This window comes from Poecilia reticulata, linkage group LG11 (genome assembly GCF_000633615.1).
Source record: "Poecilia reticulata strain Guanapo linkage group LG11, Guppy_female_1.0+MT, whole genome shotgun sequence".
Classification (NCBI taxonomy): domain Eukaryota; kingdom Metazoa; phylum Chordata; class Actinopteri; order Cyprinodontiformes; family Poeciliidae; genus Poecilia; species Poecilia reticulata.
In genome coordinates, this window is record NC_024341.1 from 16,670,875 (window position 1) to 16,691,995 (window position 21,121).

A 21,121-nucleotide genomic window follows, 5' to 3' on the forward strand; every position below is an offset into this window, starting at 1 on the left:
CTTCAGAAGATTTGCCTTTACCCTTACTGGGCTCTTTGGTTCCTCCAATCAGTCTGTAGTTTCTCATATTGACAAAAATCAAATTTCAGATCCACCATGACTGACTGACTGACACCTGCTGGCGTCAGGTTTGCAACCAGCTTCTGACTGAGAAACCAGTAACCAGAGACCAGAAACCAGTAACCAGCTCCCAGTGTCAGAATCTCACTGAGGAAGAAACTGGATTAGGTTTTCTGTCACTTTATTATTTCTGCTATAACTGATGTATATTCACATATAATTTGCAATTTTTATGTCTTTGTGTCGTGAGGTAGATCTCAGGCGGCTGGTGAGAGAAAAAGTAGATCTTGCTCTCAAAAAGTTTGGGCACCCCTGCATTAAGATATCAGTATTTATTATGCAATTACCTTTTGTTAATACATGTTTACTTAAATATTCATACATTTTGAAGCTTTCATGGTCATTTTCTTCCTTTTCATCAGACAGATTTTAGAATATATTTTGTACTGTGGATCAGTAGCATTTTAGAGTTTCTGAAGGCGTAACAAAGTTTTTTTCTTTGGACTTTTGCTGCTTCACTCATTTTTGAGCAATCCACATGAGTATGAAACAATTCTGTTCAGGAATACAATAGAAGCATAAAGTCTAACAAAAAAAAAAAACTAAAACTGTTTTTACTTAATTCAGGAAGAAAATCTAGAATGTTTCTGAATAAAAATAAAATTGAAAAAAAAAATTGCAACTTTAAATTGTCAAAAGCCAACACAAACAGAGATAATAAGTGATGTCAGAGGAAAGTAGTAAATGTCTTTGAAACTTTAATTAAAAACTGAAAAAAATTACTGATGCATATTTGTTAAAAACCCGTCCTCTCAGAAGCTGAGCCTCGATCCCAAACTTTTTCACAGCCTCTAATAGATTTCCTTCCAGGATTTCCCTGTATTTAGCTCCATCTATGATCTATCGAAAATTAAAATAAACATTTTGAGGCATTAATTATAACCACTACAAAATGTGAATGTGAGTAGAATAAATTATACAATTAGTTTTAAACACTTTAATAAACAGATTCACTAGTAAAAATGTCAAAACTAGAAAATCGTTTTGAGTCCGACAGGAAAGCGGATTTACGTTATGTGCGTGATTGCGTCATCGCCACGCAAACAGACGTATATATATTGAAATCCCGCCCTCTGCCTTTCCTTTTCCGCTGTAGGAACGTTAACGTGCCTAAAGTGCTTGGTTCTTCATCAGAAGCTAAGGCCCCCAATCCGGCGACTAGCACCGTCAAATTTAGGCATCCGAACTCACTACTTTAAAATCCAACATCTACAATGGCCTCTGTGTCCGAGCTCGCCTGCATTTACTCCGCTCTGATCCTCCACGACGATGAAGTCACCGTCACCGTAAGTCTCCCGGACAGAATTCTCCCGACAGCCGGGGCTCTATCTGCTAGTGGCCCATTAGTAACGGTGTGTCGGTTGTTGGGTTACATAAGTAATATCATATACAATTTAAGTTAGCGTTGACATAGAGACTCTTAAATACAAGAGGCCGATAACTACATGATGAAAGTAGACCTGGAGGCGTGTAAACAGCCGCCAATATGGCGGCATGCTTGTAGCTATCATTAGAATAGAAATAGCCTTTATTGTCCCTCAAAGGGGAACTTCGGGAAATATACAGTTGGTCTTTTTGGAAGAAAAAAGTTTGTTTTGACAGCAACTGCAGTCAGTTTTATGTATTTCACGAAGCTGAAAGAGTTGGAAGTCTCTGAATATGTCTTTAAGGCAATAGCAAGTACCGGTGAAATCAAAAATGTGAATTTGCCTTCTTGGTTTCAATAAATGAAGCTAATACCTCAGCTAAAAAGATTTTCTGAATACCTGCTGAGCTGCTGTCATAACATGGCTGTGGGATAGGATGGTGTGTAACTACACGTGACCTGACGAGACGGGTGATTTACACGGTATCAATAATTTTATTAAAACGGCAAGTTAAGATTATTGGTTTATATTGAAAAGTTTGAATAGTAGTGACCCAAAGCAAATACCAATGGGATGATTTCATTTAATTCAACCCACATGTTACCTTTAAATTTTCGTCATATTTTCTTTTATGACTGTCTTGATGCCTAGAATAGTATTAGTTAATTGACTAGTGAAGGTTCTTTAGGCTTGGTTTGTTTCTGCTATTAAAAACAGCAGCGACTGAGAACACTACCTTGAAATAAAGTCATTCTAGTTGTATTCTGTGCTAAAATTTAACTTTAAATTGATAAAATTTTATTGGGATAGATAAGACAGCTCAGATGTTAGATGAGGACTACATTTACCGCCTGTTATTAAAAAAAATGATTCCTCTTAAGGTACATTGAACATATTTTTGTTGAACTAAAGGTTTAACTGGCTGTTGATTGCAGGGATGAAGCACAAACGGATGTCTAGTTACTTTCTATTTAAGAATTTAGGACTAAATCAGGTCGTAGGTCATCAAGTGGTTTTATGTTGTTGATGTGTACAACCCCACATAAAGCTTTTATTGGGTTTCTCAGTAATACAAATGGAAAATGTTTCTATTTTCTGTGTCCAGGAGGACAAGCTGAATGCTCTGATCAAGGCTGCTGGAGTCACTGTGGAGCCATTCTGGCCAAGTCTGTTTGCCAAGGTAAGAACGCAGCACATAGAAATTATGTAAGATCATAACTTTCAGCAAACGACAATGGATAGTTTAGCTTTTCCTCATGCAATTGACTTTATCATCTCTAAAGCTTGGCAGAATGAAAACATCTTCTGAACTTTTCATTGATGCGTCAGAATTGAATCTGGGAAATTTAGAATCAAATCCAGTGGCTGCCAAAAAGTAGATAGTGGTGATATTTATTTTAAGATTAACTGCTGGGACTTTTGATTGACAAAGAGCTGGATAAATGAAGTAACTTTGAACTCTGTCATTGCAGGCTTTGTCCAGCATCGACATCGGCAGTCTGATCTGCAACGTCGGAGCCGGAGGAGGAGGCGCCCCTGCTGGCGCGCCTGCTGCTGGAGCTGCTCCAGCTGGTGGTGATGCCCCAGGTAAACGACCTCAACGTTTTCTTTTTAGATTACGGATGTGGTCACATTCATGTACTTTTCCACAATTTGAATGCGATTTAATTCCAAAACGGCGTCTCTCCAAAAGGGTTATAAGTTATACTTTTGCATATGACTGAAAAATCTTCAGTGTAGATTCTGCAATGTCTCTAAACTTTTAATATTCATCTCCGCAGCTAAAGAGGAGGAGAAGAAAGAGGAGAAGAAGGAAGAGTCCGAGGAGTCAGACGACGACATGGGCTTTGGTCTCTTTGATTAAAATGGCTGTTTTTTAAGCAAACACAATAAAAGTATAAAAAATCTGTATATCGTCTGCTTGCTTGCTCTGTTGGTGTCTGTTATTTATTTATTGGGTTGATGCATTATTAAGGTTCTGTAAGTGCCGTGGTAATAATTGAAACTGTAAAAGGATCTAAAGTGCGGACAGTAACAAAACTTGACACTGATAGGGAAAAAATGCTTTGCAATAAATTGGTTCATGGTTGTGGACTTTAATACATCACACATGCACCTCTGCAGATAGTAGGAGTATCATAGTTCATTCCTGACAGGTAAAGCATGTAACCCAGCTGTAAACACCCTACTAGGTTCGCTGCTAAACACAGTAAAGCCACAACCTTATGTTGTGTAATTTAAAAAACGTAGGAAAATGTGGAGTTCAGCTGCACACATTTCGAACTGAATGTTAAAAAGAATTGCTGTAATGCCAGTCTGCCACCAGATGTCACTGTTGACCTTCACCGAAGACACCAAACCGAGGTTTCTGTTCAAATATGGCCCAAATTATGAACGAGAATGTTACGCATTTAGTTTTAGTATTCTGACTCGACTTGTGTGAATAATTTGAGTAATAAACATATGTGCTGTAATGTTGAAATCATTGACCAGAATAGAAAATGCTTACCCACCTCAATGTAACACATCGTGAGTTTCCGTAGTGTAGTGGTTATCACGTTCGCCTCACACGCGAAAGGTCCCCGGTTCGAAACCGGGCGGAAACATGCTTTTGTTTGTTACATCGAAGAAAATATCGTCTACATACTTTCCTCTTCCGCACACGCACAAATCCTTTTACGCACGCACAGATATTTTGGGACTATTTTCACTCCATATATGACAATATAACGCGCATTTTAACCACTGAAAATCCTAACACGTTGAAAATATAAGCGTCTGCCACCCACCCCTTCAGATAAAGTAAGCTAACGCTGTCATAAAACAGTATTCCAAGCGGTGGAAAACTCACAAATGAAAGTATTATTAACAAAATCATAATTTCTGGTAATTGCATTTCTTTCAGGGATATACATTGTTACTTTATAGGCTCGCTATAAACCAACAATTTTATTTTGTTTCATTCGCGGTTCGTCAGCAGTTCTCTTATTTTCCTTGTACTTAGCAGCCATAATTAGCAAATTAATAAACAGACGGTAAGCTAATCATTTGGGTTAGCTTTAAATACAAATAGAAACAAAAACATGTTTGGATGTCCGAAAGTTTTTGAGATAAACATCCAGAACTTACCTTCAGCCTTGGAGGTGCTTCGCTAATGTTGCACGATGTACCAGAACGTGCAAAAAATAAAAACACGTTCAGTATCAAAATGAAAATGGGAGTTTTACAAAATAATTTCAAGTAAATTTAAAGTATTGCATAAGCCCATGCAGATATTAAGTGGAGAATGCGCCTGCTTGGCAACGTCTCAATCACATCGCTGCAGTTTTTCCTCCATTCTTCCCTACAAAAGCTCAAGCTAAGTCAGTCAGTTATTTCAGTGACTTGTTTTCCTCTCTTCGTCTCCAAGTCTTCAAAGACTGATGGATGAAAACCAGTTCTGAAGTATGAAGCTGCCAGTATCAGGCTCCACTGTAGCGATAGTGTGTTTGATTACCCAAAAATGTTAATTTTGTCCCATAACGTCTTCTTAAAATCTCTCGCCTTTGGGTGAATTCTAGATGAAGACATTTAAGAGTTCTATCAAAAACAAATACTTTTAAACTGTTATTTCATTTAAACAAACACTTTTGTTTAAGATCATCTGCATCAGCTATACAGTAATCTTAACACACCCCATAAGAACCTTCACAGAAGGAGGAAAGGTCATCTGGGTTTGTTTTGCCGCCATGGGACAAGATATTTATTTTCCACGAATAAAATATTACCATCTGCCAAGGTACATCTTGTAACAATTCGTCAATTCGTACCCACCTTGGGGTCGTTAATTTCTGCTTTTTGGGACCGATTGCTCAAAGTAAATTTTGTTAATCTCCTCAGAGGCGACTGTGAAGTCTTTGGGTTACATGATTCAAAAAAGCACTTCCTACCTTGTCTCAGCTGCCAGAGAAAAAAGTGGCTTATAGCCATTTCAGTTTGATTAGAGCCTTATTTCATAAGTCAGCTCATCCACACAGCGCAGTGAGCGCAGTCAGTGACGATAGGGTGTAATAATGACTTTTCTCTCAATAATTTATGACAAAGCTGAACGTCCAAGAAAACTAAAGCATGTGGCTACAAAATAGTTCGTATTCGGGTGCAAAATAGAAGCAAAGGAGGTTTTATTGTTAGCTTGAAAAACAGGTCGACTTAAACCAAAGCTGACTTGCACATTTTGTAGTTGCCGAGTCCAACTCAAACTGGGTTACGGCCGACAACGATCCAAAACGCAGCGGTACATCTGCAACAGACGGGTGAATAAAGTGGTGCAATGGCCCAGTCAAAGCTCAAACCTAACCTCAATTGAAATGCTTTGACAAGCGCTAAATGCGGTTTCAATAAATTAAACAAACGGTGTTCTGATGGTTGAGCTGCAAAATGAAGACAACTGGCAATGCTTCGTAATAATAATAATAATAATAATAGTGTTTTATTTGCTTGGTTTAGCAACTATACAAGTGTCTCCTTCCTGAGAAAACTGCTCAGCACAGGGGAGAGGGAAGAAATGAGGAAGGAGGAACTAGAGAATTGGACAGGTAACAGAGACATAAAGATGCAAAATAAGAGAAAGAGACAAAAAGCAACTCCTGTGTGGAGAGGGAGAGAAACAGGACAACCATGGGGGGAATTTTCTTTTTACAACATCGTATTTTTAGTTAAGCTCTGTAGCCAGTTATAACAACAATGATTCACGTTGAGAAAAGCAGTTTCTCCAAAACTGGAAACATTTCTGCTACATAAAAAAAAAAAAAAAAGAGAGAGAGAACAGTAATTCATTGATTTAACGATGCATACTTCATGTTATTAAGAGGACTGTAGATCATTTTAGTTTGTTTGAAATTCTTAATGATGACGCGGTCCTAGTCGGTCAAATGGCTGATGTGGCTCAGGAAGTCCTAAAGTCTCTTCTCTGTCTGTCCCCTCCGCTCCGCCCTCAGCCTCCTACAGTTCATAACTCAGATTTATGTTAAATATAAACCTTCTCTTTGTATATTAATATTTATGTTAAGTTAAACAGTGTAAGGTAGCAGTTTTCGATTTTTTTTCCCGCTAAGAAAAAAAAAACTGTTGCTATAAAAAAAGAAAAACAAACCATCTGTCATGCCACCTGAGATAAAGCGATCTGTAGAGGCGGGGGAAATGAGATGTCATGACTTTAGCGGGCAGCTCTGCTGTAAATAATTACTCATATATTGTTCAAAAGGAAGACTGGAGGTCTAACGGACATACTGCAATAATCAAGGCAGATAACAGCAATATAGTTACAAAAGCACATTTAAAATATTACAAAACATCTTCATTGTCCCTTTCAACATGGCTTCAGTTCCACTTTTTTTGTTGTGATGTCCTTCAAATCCTTTGCTTTTCTTTGCTTTCGTAAGTTTTCTGATCGGTGATAGTGTTTTCTCTGGATACATGAGCAAACAATGTAGAAAATACAAAAAAATGGACCAAAACGCGAGTGTTTCCAGAAAGAAGGAAAGCTGTGGCTGTTGTTCAGAGGAGAAAATGAGGGTTGATTGCTTCAGTCATGTCTGCCGTCCACACATCTGTCCCTTGTTTTCATCTATCCGTCGCAGATATCCAACGAACGGCCCGCTTGGCCTCCACGCCTGGATCCAGGACTACTGCGGGCGGATCTGGCTGATCATCTTGAGTCGCGACTGGTCGATGACGTCCAGCAGGTTCTTGGCGTCGACCGCCAGCGCGTGAGCTGCCATTAGCATCTGTTTCTTGTAGTCCTTTTGTAAACTGTCCAGAACAAACACAACTTAGATAATCTGTAAAACAGCATCTTGAGTGAGTGAAACATTTGCGCCGCGCGGGTCCTCACCTCGTCATGACGTATTGTTGCGCCAGCTTCATCTTTGATATTAATTCGGCCAAGTCAGAATTCAGCAGCTTTTGGGCCATTTCAATCTGCCGGAGCGAAAAGTGCACGGATGTTAAGTAGCGGGAGTGGCCTGCCTGCTCAAACAGCCTTAAAGTATGAATCCAATCTGAGCTTCTGAACATTTGGTGACATAACAAACAGAAACTTCAATGTATTTTGTTGTGATTTTCAGTGGAAGTCCTACTGAAAGGGGAACTTCTCCTCAAAATAAAACCTCACTTAGGTTTTCTTTAGGAACTGCCTGTATTTTAGCTCTCACACCTTTACTTAATTCCTTCATCTGATCGAAATGTATTCAGAGTATCAATCGTGAAGAACTGCCCCTCTCATCTGGGTAACAATTTAATTCCAACTGAGCCAAATCCTATCAGAATATTTCCGAGTAGCGATGCAGTTTTATTTGGTTGTACATTCCAGTTATTTATGTCCATTTAAACGTGGAAGGTTAGTCTTCTGACACATGTAGCCAAAAACTGTATTTTTTTTGTGTCATTTAGAAGTTTTGCCACTTGTGCTTTCTTAAGGCTCAGGACTTAGTTTTACAACTTAAACCTGCTTTAAACTTTTCCACAACTTTCTCCCTGACATTGTGTTTGTTGGTCTTCATTGATGCTGTTTGGTCACTAACAAACATCAGAAATGTTTAAAGAATTATACTGAAATTAAACTACACATATCTGGACTCATTTACTAATAAAGTGACTTCTGAAAGTGCTGGATTTCATTTAGGAGCGTCAATCTAAATGGGGTTGAATTCACATGCACTCCACACTTTTTTGGAACATTTCCAAATATCTTAAGGTCTGTGACTGAATGAACGATGACAAAATGCAGAAAAATCTCAAGTGGTACAAACATACAGTAGAGACTGTTTCTGGTCAAGCTCAGTCATGAATGATCTGCATATGGTTACAGGTTGTCATGGTAACTCGTGCTTCGTCTCTGGGCGGATACCTCTCTGTGTGTGCTGGCTGGCAGCACAGGAATCGTTTCATCCACCGTTGCCAGGAGAGTCCTCAGAGCCAGACCGACATCCTGCCAAATCAAACATCCGCGTTCGATGGGGTTTCACTTTCGAATGTTTTATTTAAGCTGAATGGACCGCGTCGATGGCCGGTCATTACCTTGACCATGGGGACGTACTCCTCTGGAGCAGCAGGCTGGATCCTGTTGGACATTTCAATCACGGCTTTGACCAGCCCCGTCACATTCTCGTACACTTTGTCGTTCGAGCGGTCCAGGTTGGCAGTGGGGGGTGGGCTGATCTCCTGGGGCTGCAGCTGGAACGGTCGGTCACAGCGTGAGCACGGACTCGTCAACACGTCAGCAAATAGATTAAGTTAGTTTTTCTTGCAAATGCTTAGATCCTCTAAGAAGAAAGAGCTAAATGTTTAAAACCCCCGCAGCTGTCGACTGCTATGGTCAGAGTACGTGGCTGCAGTACAGGAGACTCAACACTGGGTGGCAGCGCGTGCAAATGAGTTTAAAAAACATTATTCAACATGCTCTAAGTGTGACGACTAGATGGAATTTCTACAGAGTGAAAAGTACATGAGGTGTTAATTTGGACCAGTTCAGATGGCACAACCTGCAATGAAGTGATTTTTAAACTTACATTCTAAATATTATATTACAAAGACAGAAAATCTGCAAATCTTAAAAGTAGGAAACACCAATAATCTCAGCAGTAGATTAACATGCTGCTTTCAAAGGTTTAATGAAATTAAAATTAAATGTTTTCTGTCCTGCTCTTTTAATTTGCCTCTGGTGTAGAAATTACTATCACCTGTTAAGAAGTTAGGTGATGGTAACCATCAGCTAACTAACTCTAGAATGGTAACACACACACACACACACACACACATACAGATCTGCTTACCCTCCACGGCTATGGGCAGTTATGAAGGTGTGTTTGAGTGCAGAAAAGTTGGAAGGGATTGCAGAGTGAATGGTGCGAAAAACAAAATAAGCAAGTAGTTGTGTGATTCAATGAGTGAAAGGATGCAAAGGAACATGAGACAAGGAAAAAAAAAGATGAGAGAAATGAGTAGAAAAAGGTTTGAAGAGAAGGAGAAGAGTTAAGAGAGAGGAGAGAAAAAGGAAAGCATATTAGGGCCAAAGCCAACCAAAGGTAAGCATGACAAGGCAAAGCATAATGTCAAGTATTTACACAAAACGTTTCAATTAATTCAGAAGAAAAAAATGTATATAATCTGGATCTTATTTCCCCCCCCCAAACGTATTTTTGCGTTCGTGCGTACCTTGACTCCGTCGTTGTAGCTGTCCACTGGGCTCAGGTTGGCCAGGTTGGGGAGGTGAGCTCCGGGGCGGGGCGGCTTCTTGGGAGGGGCTACATGTTCTGCAGAGACACAGCCTCAGTCTCACTTATCACAGCTACATGTTTCAAAAATATCCCTCAGCTTAAACTGCCCATGTTAACAGAGAAAGCTGCATATTGTGCAGCACAAGTATTTGTGTATTTATAAAGAACTGTGGTAACACTTTATTGACATCACACCTGCCATGATGTTTACGACTATTGTCAAGAAGTGTCATTCGGTAAAATGTGACACTTTTAATGCAAAGTTCCATTAAAACGGGCATTAAAAGTCCATTAATAGTGTCATTATTTTTCACTTTAACAGATTCTCTGGCTTTTTTTATTTTCATATTTGTGTTTCATCTTGGTTTATGTTGAATTTCTCTTTATGTTCTAGCTTAAGTGATTCAGATCATTCATGCATCCATCCATCAATTTATTTGTCATACGTTCATCCAATTTTTGATTCCAACATCCATTCAGTTTTGCATGCATGCGAGTGACATCCAGTCATTCTTTAAAGTCTCAAACCATCTAGTAATTCCATCATTCCTTTATTCATTCATTCACCCATTTGTTAATTCACTAATGTACTCATGCAGGTATAGACTCATTTATCCATGCATATATTCATGCACATTCATGTCGTTTTTCATGCACCGTTCATTAAATCGTTCCAGGTTAATTCATCCACACATTTCTCGACTTGATTTGACATGGAGGATTTTGAGGAAGCAAATAATTAACAATAATGCACTCAAGATGAAAAAGATTATAACTTAAAGATGATCTTTATAACAAAGGGTATATAAAACGCAATAACGATAGAGCAGCAGTAAGAGTGTTACATTCAACAGATTTTGTTATTTTACACTAAATTTAGAGCAGGTTTGACTTTATGCTCATGAATCAGAACGTTTCAGACTGGAATGAATCTTTGTATGTACCTGGTTTCCCGACAGGCTGGTAGATATGTGGACTTCCTCCCTGTTCAGACACACACACGCACGCACGCACGCACGCACACACACACGCACACACACACACACAGAGCTTAGTGTTAGGAAACAGTTTCATGTTTCTAACAGAGTCAGCTTACTACTTTTCAAGTGAAATGAGACATTCAAAGAGCAGATTCAGAGTTATAAACACGCCGTCTTTCTGGATTTAACGTTCCCATGGCGCTCTGTGGTTAGGCGGCTGGTATGTAGGCAGTGCCCTTCGCAGCACACAGACAGAAATACTTTCTCTGCTTGCCCTGCTGTCTGTTTTCTGTTTCCCATGAATGAAAGCGTTCCCCGTTTCCCTCACTTCTCTCTTTCTCCTGCAAATCCACATCGCCCGTTTGACCTGCTGCTCTAATAACAGCGCAGACCTTGGTAGCTTTCGTACAGATAATGTTTTGGACTGACCGGTGTCTGCAGAGTGCCGTCTTCTCTGTCGATGCTTCCTCTGCTGTTCCTGGACTCTGGTTTCTGTAGAAAGAAACACTCAAACTGAGCATGCACTGGCTAAAACAGCAGAAATAATGCAACGTTTTATGAATTTCAATAAAAAAATGTAAAAAAAAAAGCAAGCTCTCTGCTTTAATGTCATTTTTGAAAAGAAGGTGCACACGTTTAAATATTCTGATCAGCAGCTTTGAAATCCAAACCAAGCAGCAGAAAGCAGCATATCTCAACAGGTAGCTGCAAAACCGAGGGCAATGTCAGCGTTACGAGATCCAGTAACGACGGCGGCTACAGCATCTCCTATTTCCAAAATAAAATCTGCGGTCAGAGAGACGGGCTCCTCTTCTCTCTGCCTCAGTACCGTTTTGGTGAAGCACGCCTTGAAGAGATGCATCCTGACAAAACACAGCGCGAAGAAGACGGTCGACCGAACGAAGAGGCCATCGAAAGAAGAGTTGGGACGGGAACAAAAAGTGTCAGAGAAAGAAGGATGAAGACAAAAAAAAAGGAAGCATAAAACACAAGAGGGGTTGGAAGACAGAGAAAATAAATGAAGAGAGAAAGAAAAACTGAGTCAGAGGGGAAAGAAGAGATGGAGAAAGTTTTTTTTTCGTTTTTTTTTCCAGAGAACGAAAAGTTCCACTGAAACGCAGAGACAAAATCCTGGAAAAGAAACGATCCAACTGCATCACTCTCTTTCTCTCTCCTTCAGCTGTTCCTCCCTCTCTCTCTCCCTCACACTCTTTCCATCCCCCTGAATCTCCCTCATTCCTCCCTCTGCGCTGCCGCCGCCAATCCCACTTCCTTCTTCCCTCCCTCTGTCCTCTTCTCACACTTTACGTGTCTCTTTGCGTTTCTGCTTTTCACTCTTTGCTCTTCCTTGTGTCACTTTTGCCACATATTCTTTACTTTTACATCAAACATCGTTATTCCATGAGATCAAAAATCCACAATCCACACGAACAATTATAAAACAATCAAAGACACCTCTGGTAAATTGAGGTAAATGCCTTAAAGTAAACATTTTCCAGACTTAAGAAAAAATAAATAAAAATCCAATCTTTAATTTCAGCAAATCTATTCTGTTTGGGGAAAAATAACCTACTTTAGGGAATATTTTTTCAACATTAGCATAAATATTAGTGAAGGATTTTGTAGTTTGTACTTCAATCAACTTAAAGTAGTTGAAAAGCGTCATTTATCAGCTCTGCCTCCATGTCTAATTAGGCTAGAAACACACTTATTCTCTGTTCAAAATGGGAAAAAACAACAGAACATGCCCCTGAAATAAGGCAGCACCTTCATACACAGGCTCAGATCTACAGTCAGGACAAAAAAGGAAGGACAGAAGAACTCAATGAATGGATGTAGCACAGAAAACAAGGACACAAGAAACACATTGAGATCTTTATGCAATGTTTTTATTTGTTTGTTATTTTGCTTTAGCATGAGTTAAACAGCATCCGAAAGCTAATCTCATTTGTTTCTAAATAAATGGAAGAAAGTCCAAATTAAATTTCAGACAGGCCCAGTGAAAAGAATCCAAAGTTAATGTACGTAAAAAAAAGAAAAAAAAGTCTGCTCTCTGCAGTTGGGTTTATGGTTTAGTAACGGTCGGTGTTTTCTGGATACTTTAAGGCTTGAAGACGAGCCTTCTTTCCAACACGTGAGGTATAAAAACATGCTTTTCAAACTGTAGAAAAGGAAACCACAGATAAATTAAATACCAAAGTTTTGACCTGCTTTGAGTGACAATCAATTTAATTGAGACATGAAGTGCAGGTCGAATACATGTGAAGTCAGGGTGAAAAATGACAGACGGAGGGAAAGGACACGAGCCTTCTGTCATTCAGGCCCACCTACGTCTGGCTGAAAACCCGAAGGACAGCCAATCAAGTCGAGAGAAGAAACGAGGAGAGTAGAAAAACAGAGCTGTTAAAAGATCGTTTTTTTTGGCTGCTTTTCGGATGGTTTTACTGTCTGATGAGATAAATCAAAACCAGAGCCAGGTTAGCGATCTGAAAAAGATATTTTGGAGCTCTTCTGGCAAAAACAGCCGGCACAAATCTCTGCAGATAAAGTGGATCCTTATTTTGTGTGGTTTTGTTTTGCTTCTGAATCTTTCTGGTCGATTCTTTTGCCAGCGAATGCCACAGTTTGTGATCACAACGAGCTTTTACTTTAACGGGGACCGTATGTAATAGGCCAACTTTTGGATAAATCTCTTCAACGCACACAAATCCAGAGGCTGAGTTTCCTCCTTGGCCTGTTAGCCTGGTTTTCAGCCCTTCGTTTGATCCAGGTGTCGGAGCAGAGATGTGTCCACAGGTCACAGGACGGTGGCCGTCAAGGACCGAAGTCTGACCTGGAGACCGAAACTTTCCTTCCTCTCCTTTGCAAACTAGCTCGTAGCTCGTAACAGATTTAGGGCTTTAACTAGACCATTCTATCACTGATATCCTTTGACATGAACCCATCCCATCATTGATATATGAACAGGACTTTCTTCTGACATCGTTACCACTTCATAAAGAACCGATTCTCGGAGAGATGTTGTTTTATAACCAAACTCATTCATCTGGTGTCTTGCATTGTTTTCTGTTTTATCTCTTTAACATCCCACTAGGTGTGTGAACAAACACAGTGTGTCACAATTTCTAATCTGAATAACAAATGTGAAAATCAAAGCTCATGTAACTTATTTCCTGATGCTTGTCTGGGTAATGTGTTGAATTCTTGCCGTGAAAAATAAACGACTATGATCACAAACTCTCACTCTGCTTTCTGTGTGAGTTTCATTACCATGTGGCTCTCCTTCTGCTCCAGCCACCGCCGGTCTTCCTCCATTTCCTGCTGCTGCTTTATCAGCGTCTCCTCCATCAGAGCCTGGTTCACATCCAGTCTCTCCTGGAGAGAAAACCAGAAAAAAGAAGCTATGGTCAGCTTTGATTTCACAGGCAGCTACTGAAAAGGAGAACGAGCAAAGAGCTGCGCATGCTGCGGTGTTCCAAAGTGGCATTTAATATTCCAAGATAATGACATAAATAAGACATAAAATGGGAGATTTAAGTTCTGGTAAAAGGTTCAAGCAACTTTTATAGAATCAAATTATATGTAAATGTTCAATTAACCCTCGTGCTAAAAGCAATACTGTAATGCAGCACTTAGAACTGTGTAAGACCAAGATATCTGCATGTTTCAGCAAGTCAGATTTAAGACTTTCAAAACGGATTGAAATCTTTTTGCCCAGATTTAAAGCCAATTTAATTGCCCCCTTGAATCAAATTCAAGACCACAGAAACTCTAGATACAGGGGAATTGAAGACATATGAAGGCCTTAATTTTTAGATACATGAATTTAAGACTTTTTAAGGATAATCTGCAGACTGAAAAAACCAACAAAAAAACAATGACTTCTGTCGCTATTGATAGATGAAATCAGCAGCTCAATTTTACCTCCATAGTTGGGTTCCACAGTGGTGCATGTTCAGGTCTGAGCTGATTCCACGAATCAGAAGAGGAATAGCTGCCTCCTACTCCTCCGACTCCACCAGGCGACGGCTGGAGGCAGGAAGAGACAGGAAATGTTTCGTTTCATTGTGTGAACAATGTTCTCTTTTAGGCATAAAGAAACTCAGCATTTGCAGTCGTCTGTCTGCCCACTGCTGGCTCAGGAGGAGCGGTTGCTGTAAAGTTAATGGATGGATGAAATCGGCTGGGGGGCTTCTGCACTTTTTTGTTCTTCCATTTCTAAAAAAAAAAGAAAAAGAAAAAAAAACATCCTACTGATTTTTGGCAATAAGTTCATGTTTTTTGGTGACTGGAAAACAAGCCATTTCTAAGAGTAGCCTGTTACCTAGAAACCATAGCTGAGCTCCAGCATGTTTGTCCAGCTGGTTTTACTGCTGTATTCACTGCAGAATGGCTGCTGGACAACACAAGTGTTTTGTTGTTGACATGCCATCTCCAAAACCACTTGCTGCATTCTTGTTGGTTGTGCAGGAGGCTCTATTAATGCTTTTCAAAGACGCATGGTTGTGTAAATGTGCATATCTTTGCAGCCATTTTCACGCGGGAGTATAAATGCTGGGTTTGAGGGGCGGCTTGGCCAGACACAGCTTATTTGGATTTAAAGTGACAAGACGCCCTAAAACAGCTCCAGTGGGAAGGAGCTCAATATAGGCAGAACTAAGCAGAATAAAATCTTATTATCTAAGAACGATTTATTTGGGGCAAAAAATGCACTGAACATGTTTTATGTAGCCCAAAGACCTATCCTAATCTGTTTAAGTAATTATAATAAGTCGCCTTTAAAACAATTGAAGACTGTAGACTTGTATGTAGCTAAGTATATCCTCAGATTCTTTACAAAAATAAGATTGAGAGTTGTTATTTTGCCAGAGACAAAACGGTGGTTTTGATTTGTGTCTGCGTGGCCATGTGTGAGCAGCTTTTAGCACAACAGGAAATGCCTTCCGTCTGCTCCGTTCACGAGGAGAGGATTGAGAGAACTCATTGCTCCCCCCCGTTTCTCTTTGTTTTGACCCATACAGCACAGAGTCACACCGATCAGTGTCAATCCAGGGGTAACAGCCCCTCAGCCAGACACCTTCACATCTCAACAGTATGTATGCAAACTGATGTGCTTTTTTCTCAGAAATAAATATAAATAAATCCCTACATTTATTTGTGAGCCTCTGATAACTGTCTTATGCTTAAAATTGATAATATACATAAGTGATTTATGTAGTGAAGGTTCAGAAATAGCATAATTATGATTAAAATATTTCATTAATTTTATTTGTAGTTCCAAACATATTTAAAGTTTATTTTTTATCACTTTCAGTCTTGGCAACCCTGATATTTCTTTCTTGCACTGTGTGGACGTCAACTTTTAGGACAGCAAATAGCTTTTTTCCTTGCTCAGGTGAGGTTGATGTGAGTTGATCTTTATGTCAAGAAAAGACAAAATGATAAAAACAAGTCAAGATGTAAAAAAAACAAATGTTCAAATCTCATGCTGTGCTATTAAAGTGCAGCAAAGAACGGCTTCTTAGGGTCACCAAATTTCAACAGCAACCGTTTTTCGAGGGCTTTGCACACATTTTAAGTTGCAAAGCACAACAGCAGATAAACAGTAATAACTTAACAGATTTGTGTCCAATTCAAGCAGCATTGTATTACTTATTAAAAGCTTTATTTTTAGTGTGAGCCTGGTTTGGTTTACCTGGAAGTGGTTGGAAAAGAAGCTTTCACTGACGCGAGGACTGGGATAGCCTGGTCGACTGGGCTAAAGACAGAAAGATACCAGCAGGCTGGAGTTTGTCATCGTGTTCAAATGCCTCAGAGAAATAGGAAGTAGTAGCAGAAGAGAGGAAAAAGGAAGGCCAAGGTGTCAGTAAAGTCTTACTTTTGGTGGAGCTTCATCTGAACCTCCAGAGTCCCAGGAAACGGTGACCTGCCTCCTCATCTCCTCCCTCAGCCTCTCCTCTTGTATACCCTTCTCCTCTTTCAGTATAACACTGCAAAAATCATGAGAAGAATAACAGCACACATATTTATTTATGTGTTTTATTCCTGCAGTTCAAATCAACTCAGCCTGCTCGCATTTATTCACTAACGAATTACACAAAACATACGGCTCAAGAGTGGTTCCAGATAAGTACTAAAAGACTCGATCAGAAAGCTAAAACATAAAAACTGCCCTCACCTCCAGCACTTTGACTTCACTTTCTGAATGACTCACACACATTTGCAATTATGCATTTTTGTAGTTGATTAAAATGTAAGTTGCTGTTTATTACAATTGAAATCTAGAGTCCTGCTTGCAAATGTCAGCAAAAAAAAGTCAATATTAAGACAAAGGCTGAAATTAAAGAACAATTAATTAATCACACCCAAACATTTAATAGTACAGGGGGAGTTGTTTACAGTCTGGATAATCTACTGAGAGATTTTTGATTCCAGGTATTTTTGGAAAAGTAATTAATGATACAAAACCTCCATCTTGAACCTTCAATAAATAAATCTGACATGCATCTAATTTATGGCCAAAAATGAAAGTGTTCTGGGTCAGAACTGAAGAAAAAAATCAGCTTTAGGTCAGATGGGACAAAAAGCTCAGATTTGGGCCTCTTTTAACTACACTGTGAACCAAACATAAGGCAGAAAAGTAAGTAAAAAAATGTAAACACCACGCCTCAGGGAGGCGCCATTTCCATCTGGACTGAGAGTCCAGAAGAAGAGAAGATCCACTCCACCAAAATAACTGTTACCACATATCATAAAAGTAACAATTTTAAATAAAACTGGACTAAAAGTGAAAGAAAGCATCTCAAAATAAATTGTTTGCCCTCTAAATTTGTGAGGAACTTGATGGCATCACCATCCTAGTTTGTTCCTAGGAAATTAGAAACAAACTAGTTAACAAGAGGCATCTGAAAACTTCTTTGGTCCAATTTAAACCTGCTGTATTGGGGGAAAAAAGAGCAGTATTCCCTGTAAGCTTCACACACAAAAAAACATGTCACCTGAGTTGTGTTTTGAGTTCAGTGAAGCGTGGCCTCTTGCTGGGGTCGTACGACCAACATTTGGTCATCAGGCTGTAGAGGGTGGGCGGACACTGGGGAGGCATGGCCAGCCGCTCCCCGTTCTCTATCCTGCCAATCACGTCGTTGTTCTTCACCCCCTGGAACGGCTTGATGCCGTACATTAAAATCTCCCACATGCACACTCCTGCAGGGGGAAAACACAGCAGTTTTTAGTGTGCAACCTCATCTAAGATGTGTGTTTAGAGACGCAATCATAACTGGAACACATCAGAAATGCAACTAAACTCTTTAAAAACAAAGTCAAAATGTTCTGTTATATTAATTGTATGAATGCTGCTGTAGATTTAAAGGAAAACTACTACTTAAATTATGAAACATGAATTAAAAAGAATAAAGGAAGGTAGAGAATGAAGCGGGAAAGAAATAGGAAAAATAAAGAGAAAGGCAAATCTTTGAGAGTAAATTGTCAGAGTAACATCAGATGAACCCACCAAACATCCAAACGTCACTAGCAGAGGTGAATCTCCTGAAGTTGATAGATTCTGGTGCCATCCATTTAATAGGAAGTTTACCTTTAGAAGCTGAGACACAAACATGCGATCGTTAATATACTCAGAACCTCACCGAGAATCAACGATAACGTCGGTTAAAGGAGGAACTGCAGTTCCCTAATGTCACCACTAGATGGTAGAAAAGTACAGGCTAAAGAAAAGCTATTCCAACTAAACCAGACTGATCTCAGCTCTTCTTTGCTTAGTGGAGCAACTAAAAGCCAGTATAGAAAACATCTCACGTGTGTGATGGTACAATGAAAACTTTGATGAATTTACTCCTCATTATGGTTGGACATGCCATTACCTTTGTAGTAAGAGCTGTCCTCCATGTATCGAGACAGACCAAAGTCTCCGAGCATCACGCAGTCCACAGAGGAGACCAACACATTACGCGCCGCAATATCTCTACAACACACAACATCTGTGTTCAGCTTTGAATCCTCAAATTAGAAACATTACACAGATTTATTATAAATGACATTGTGATAATAATTTAAGATCTGACTGAATGAGCAACTTAAGTTTGTAACTTTATTCAATTATTATATTTAACTAGAGACTTTTTATATTTTTAGGAAAAAATGTACATCTTACAACATAAAATGTTAGGCAGAGCACAAAATTGTTTAACAAGAACATTTTTTTTGCATTTTCTAATTTTATAGAGAATAGGAGGAACACATCTAAATCTGGTTCTTATTACTAAAAATAGGTTTTTTGGGGAGTTTTTTGTAATCAAACCCAAAAGAATTTTCAAACTAAATGCCAATCTTTTAACGAGTCAAGATGCAATTATGGATCTTCCATGATTTAAAATGTATATATGTACATATATATGACTTTGTTTTCTTATTTTAATGTTGGGGGTGGGGGGGCCCATTGTCGTTTTATGTGATTTTAGTTTTTCAAGAAGTAAAATACTTTTTTAAAAGTTTAGATGGCTGTACCTGTGCACAAAGCGTTTGCTCTCCAGGTAGGCCAGCGCTGTGCTGAGCTGGTAGGAAAACAGAATGAGGGTGGCCAAGTCCAGGCTGTACTTCTTCACCTGAAGGAACGACCGCAGCTACACACACACACACACACACACACACACACACACACACACACACACACACACACACACACACACACACACACACACAAACAAGCAGAGAGAAGCATAAACGCACGTTTATGCAAATCGACGGAGGAAAATGTGACAAAGCGCTCTTAAACGCGCAGTCCGCGTCGCACCTCTCCGAGCGTGCAGAGCTCCATGATGATCCACACCGGGTTCTCTGTGATCACGCCGATCAGTTTAACGATGTGAGGGTGGTCGAACTGACGCATCGTTACTGGAAAACAGAGAGAGTGAGCACCTCTGCAAGGAAACAGTGAGGAAATGAAGAAACGCAAAGCGGCGTTACAGGCTTCTTGAAGGAACTTCTCTCTGACGCTGTCTGTGGTGCAGTTTTTGCAGGTTTTGATGGCAACAGGCAGAGGCGGCTTGTCCTGAGGAACGCACAGAACGCAACATAGCAGATTGAAAAACACGAGCGTCACTTAACGATTGTGTAGGCATTGATGGATTATGAAATTGAGGTTTGGGAAATATTTTATATTTGAGAAAAGAGAACAGAAACAAAAAAGTAGAGACCTGCTTGTAAAACACAGCAGATCCTTTAAAGTTGTAAATGCAAATTGAGGTGAGGAGGGAGAAATTGTTTTAGTTGTAAATCAAAAATAAAGTTGACTTTTCTGGCATTTAATACACAGGATAGAAACGTTTTTGATGTTAAGTATGTGCATAATGACACACGACAGACGACCCCTTATCAGCACGAATATTGTATTAATTTATGGCTGAAAGACTTTTTTAACCTTTCACTTTCCAGGTGGAATGATCACACAATAAACAGCTGATGTTTTAAGTTTCAATTTAGTATGGATTGCATCTAATAAGGGTTGCACAATTTAAGGAAATCTAAAATTTCCTAAAATTGTGCAATTTTAGGAAATTGCACAATTTCCTAAAATTGTGCAATGTTACATAGTGTAGGTATGTGAAGATACCTACATAGTGTAGATATCTTCACATACCTACATAGTGTAGGTATGTGAAGATATCTATCTTCCTTGCCAAATTGAAGAAAGTGACACACTTTTTGTATCCATAAACAAAATCCCGGCATAATTGGGGGAAAAAACAAACAAAATGGGTTTCAAAAGTTTGGCTGTTGAACTGAAATGATGTCGAAGAACTCAGATGTAGTCCTTCGTCTTTATCATTCCACCTCGTGGATTCAGAAACAGACTCTCTCCGGCATCTTCTATTTGATCAAATTCCTCCTCGGAGGTTTCCTGGATCATCATTCTAACTAAATCACCTGAGCGAGGATGGTTTCGTTTAAAAGTCCGACTCCAACGCAGCTGGATGTTCCAAAGAGTCCAAAAAACTCAAACCAGTTTTGAACTGGCTAAAACAGACTAACGTTAAGCTTCAACAATGTAATTGTTCATATTTGCTTCTGCCTCTTCATTTAATTCAAACAAAGAGCGTTGTGGTTTTAGAGACGTTAATGTTTATTCAACAATGTTTGACCGTTTGCATGTGTACGTTTCAACATACTGGGCAGCTGTAGACTCCTTGGTGAACGTCGCCAAACTGACCCTCTCCGATGCAGCGACCCAAATCTATCCTGTCTCTCTGGATCTCATAATCCCGTGCTGAGAGGGGAACATGAGAAAAGAGCAAAGAAAGCATTTTTTAAAAAACACACAAAAAAACAAGGCTATCACATTTAAAATGAACAACTTTCCCAGTATTATAAAATGATGAAACGTTTC

The 21,121-nt window shown here is 39.4% G+C and overlaps 2 protein-coding genes and 1 non-coding gene across 13 annotated transcripts in view; 2 read left to right on the forward strand and 1 right to left on the reverse strand.

Moving 5' to 3' along the window:
- The first annotated feature begins 1,194 nt into the window (after window positions 1-1,194).
- On the forward strand, window positions 1,195-3,398 carry rplp1 (ribosomal protein lateral stalk subunit P1). The gene is made up of 4 exons (XM_008422127.2): window positions 1,195-1,406; window positions 2,593-2,667; window positions 2,960-3,074; window positions 3,269-3,398. Exons 1-4 carry the CDS (start codon window positions 1,335-1,337, stop codon window positions 3,349-3,351), a joined length of 345 nt encoding a protein of 114 aa, XP_008420349.1. The 5' UTR covers window positions 1,195-1,334; the 3' UTR covers window positions 3,352-3,398.
- A 622-nt stretch (window positions 3,399-4,020) lies between these two features.
- On the forward strand, window positions 4,021-4,093 carry trnav-cac (transfer RNA valine (anticodon CAC)). The gene has a single exon. It is a non-coding gene; the product is annotated as a tRNA-Val (tRNA).
- A 1,537-nt stretch (window positions 4,094-5,630) lies between these two features.
- ptk2aa (protein tyrosine kinase 2aa) overlaps window positions 5,631-21,121 on the reverse strand; it is a 65,045-nt gene continuing 49,554 nt past the window's right edge. For 9 of the 11 annotated variants that reach the window (XM_008422139.2, XM_008422138.2, XM_008422131.2 and 6 more), the window contains 19 exons: window positions 20,904-21,001; window positions 19,702-19,786; window positions 19,529-19,629; window positions 19,243-19,358; window positions 18,600-18,700; window positions 18,233-18,322; window positions 17,721-17,925; window positions 16,601-16,712; window positions 16,418-16,480; window positions 14,647-14,751; window positions 13,993-14,097; window positions 11,152-11,214; window positions 10,687-10,726; window positions 9,681-9,778; window positions 9,299-9,307; window positions 8,544-8,699; window positions 8,374-8,454; window positions 7,360-7,445; window positions 5,631-7,277 (listed from right to left, as the gene is read on the reverse strand). In XM_008422139.2, coding sequence (XP_008420361.1) covers window positions 7,151-7,277; window positions 7,360-7,445; window positions 8,374-8,454; window positions 8,544-8,699; window positions 9,299-9,307; window positions 9,681-9,778; window positions 10,687-10,726; window positions 11,152-11,214; window positions 13,993-14,097; window positions 14,647-14,751; window positions 16,418-16,480; window positions 16,601-16,712; window positions 17,721-17,925; window positions 18,233-18,322; window positions 18,600-18,700; window positions 19,243-19,358; window positions 19,529-19,629; window positions 19,702-19,786; window positions 20,904-21,001 — 1,841 coding nt within the window. In that variant the 3' untranslated portion in view covers window positions 5,631-7,150. The remainder of the gene's footprint in view (window positions 7,278-7,359; window positions 7,446-8,373; window positions 8,455-8,543; window positions 8,700-9,298; window positions 9,308-9,680; window positions 9,779-10,686; window positions 10,727-11,151; window positions 11,215-13,992; window positions 14,098-14,646; window positions 14,752-16,417; window positions 16,481-16,600; window positions 16,713-17,720; window positions 17,926-18,232; window positions 18,323-18,599; window positions 18,701-19,242; window positions 19,359-19,528; window positions 19,630-19,701; window positions 19,787-20,903; window positions 21,002-21,121) is intronic. The other 2 variants (XM_008422129.2, XM_008422137.2) reach the window with 1 other exon arrangement.

Coding starts and splice junctions, on each gene's coding strand:
- rplp1 (XM_008422127.2), top strand. CDS start 1,335: ATGGCCTCTGTGTCCGAGCTCGCCTGCATTTACTCCGCTCTGATCCTC. Junction 2,668..2,959: donor GGCCAAGTCTGTTTGCCAAG/GTAAGAACGCAG, acceptor CTGTCATTGCAG/GCTTTGTCCAGCATCGACAT. Junction 3,075..3,268: donor AGCTGGTGGTGATGCCCCAG/GTAAACGACCTC, acceptor TCATCTCCGCAG/CTAAAGAGGAGGAGAAGAAA.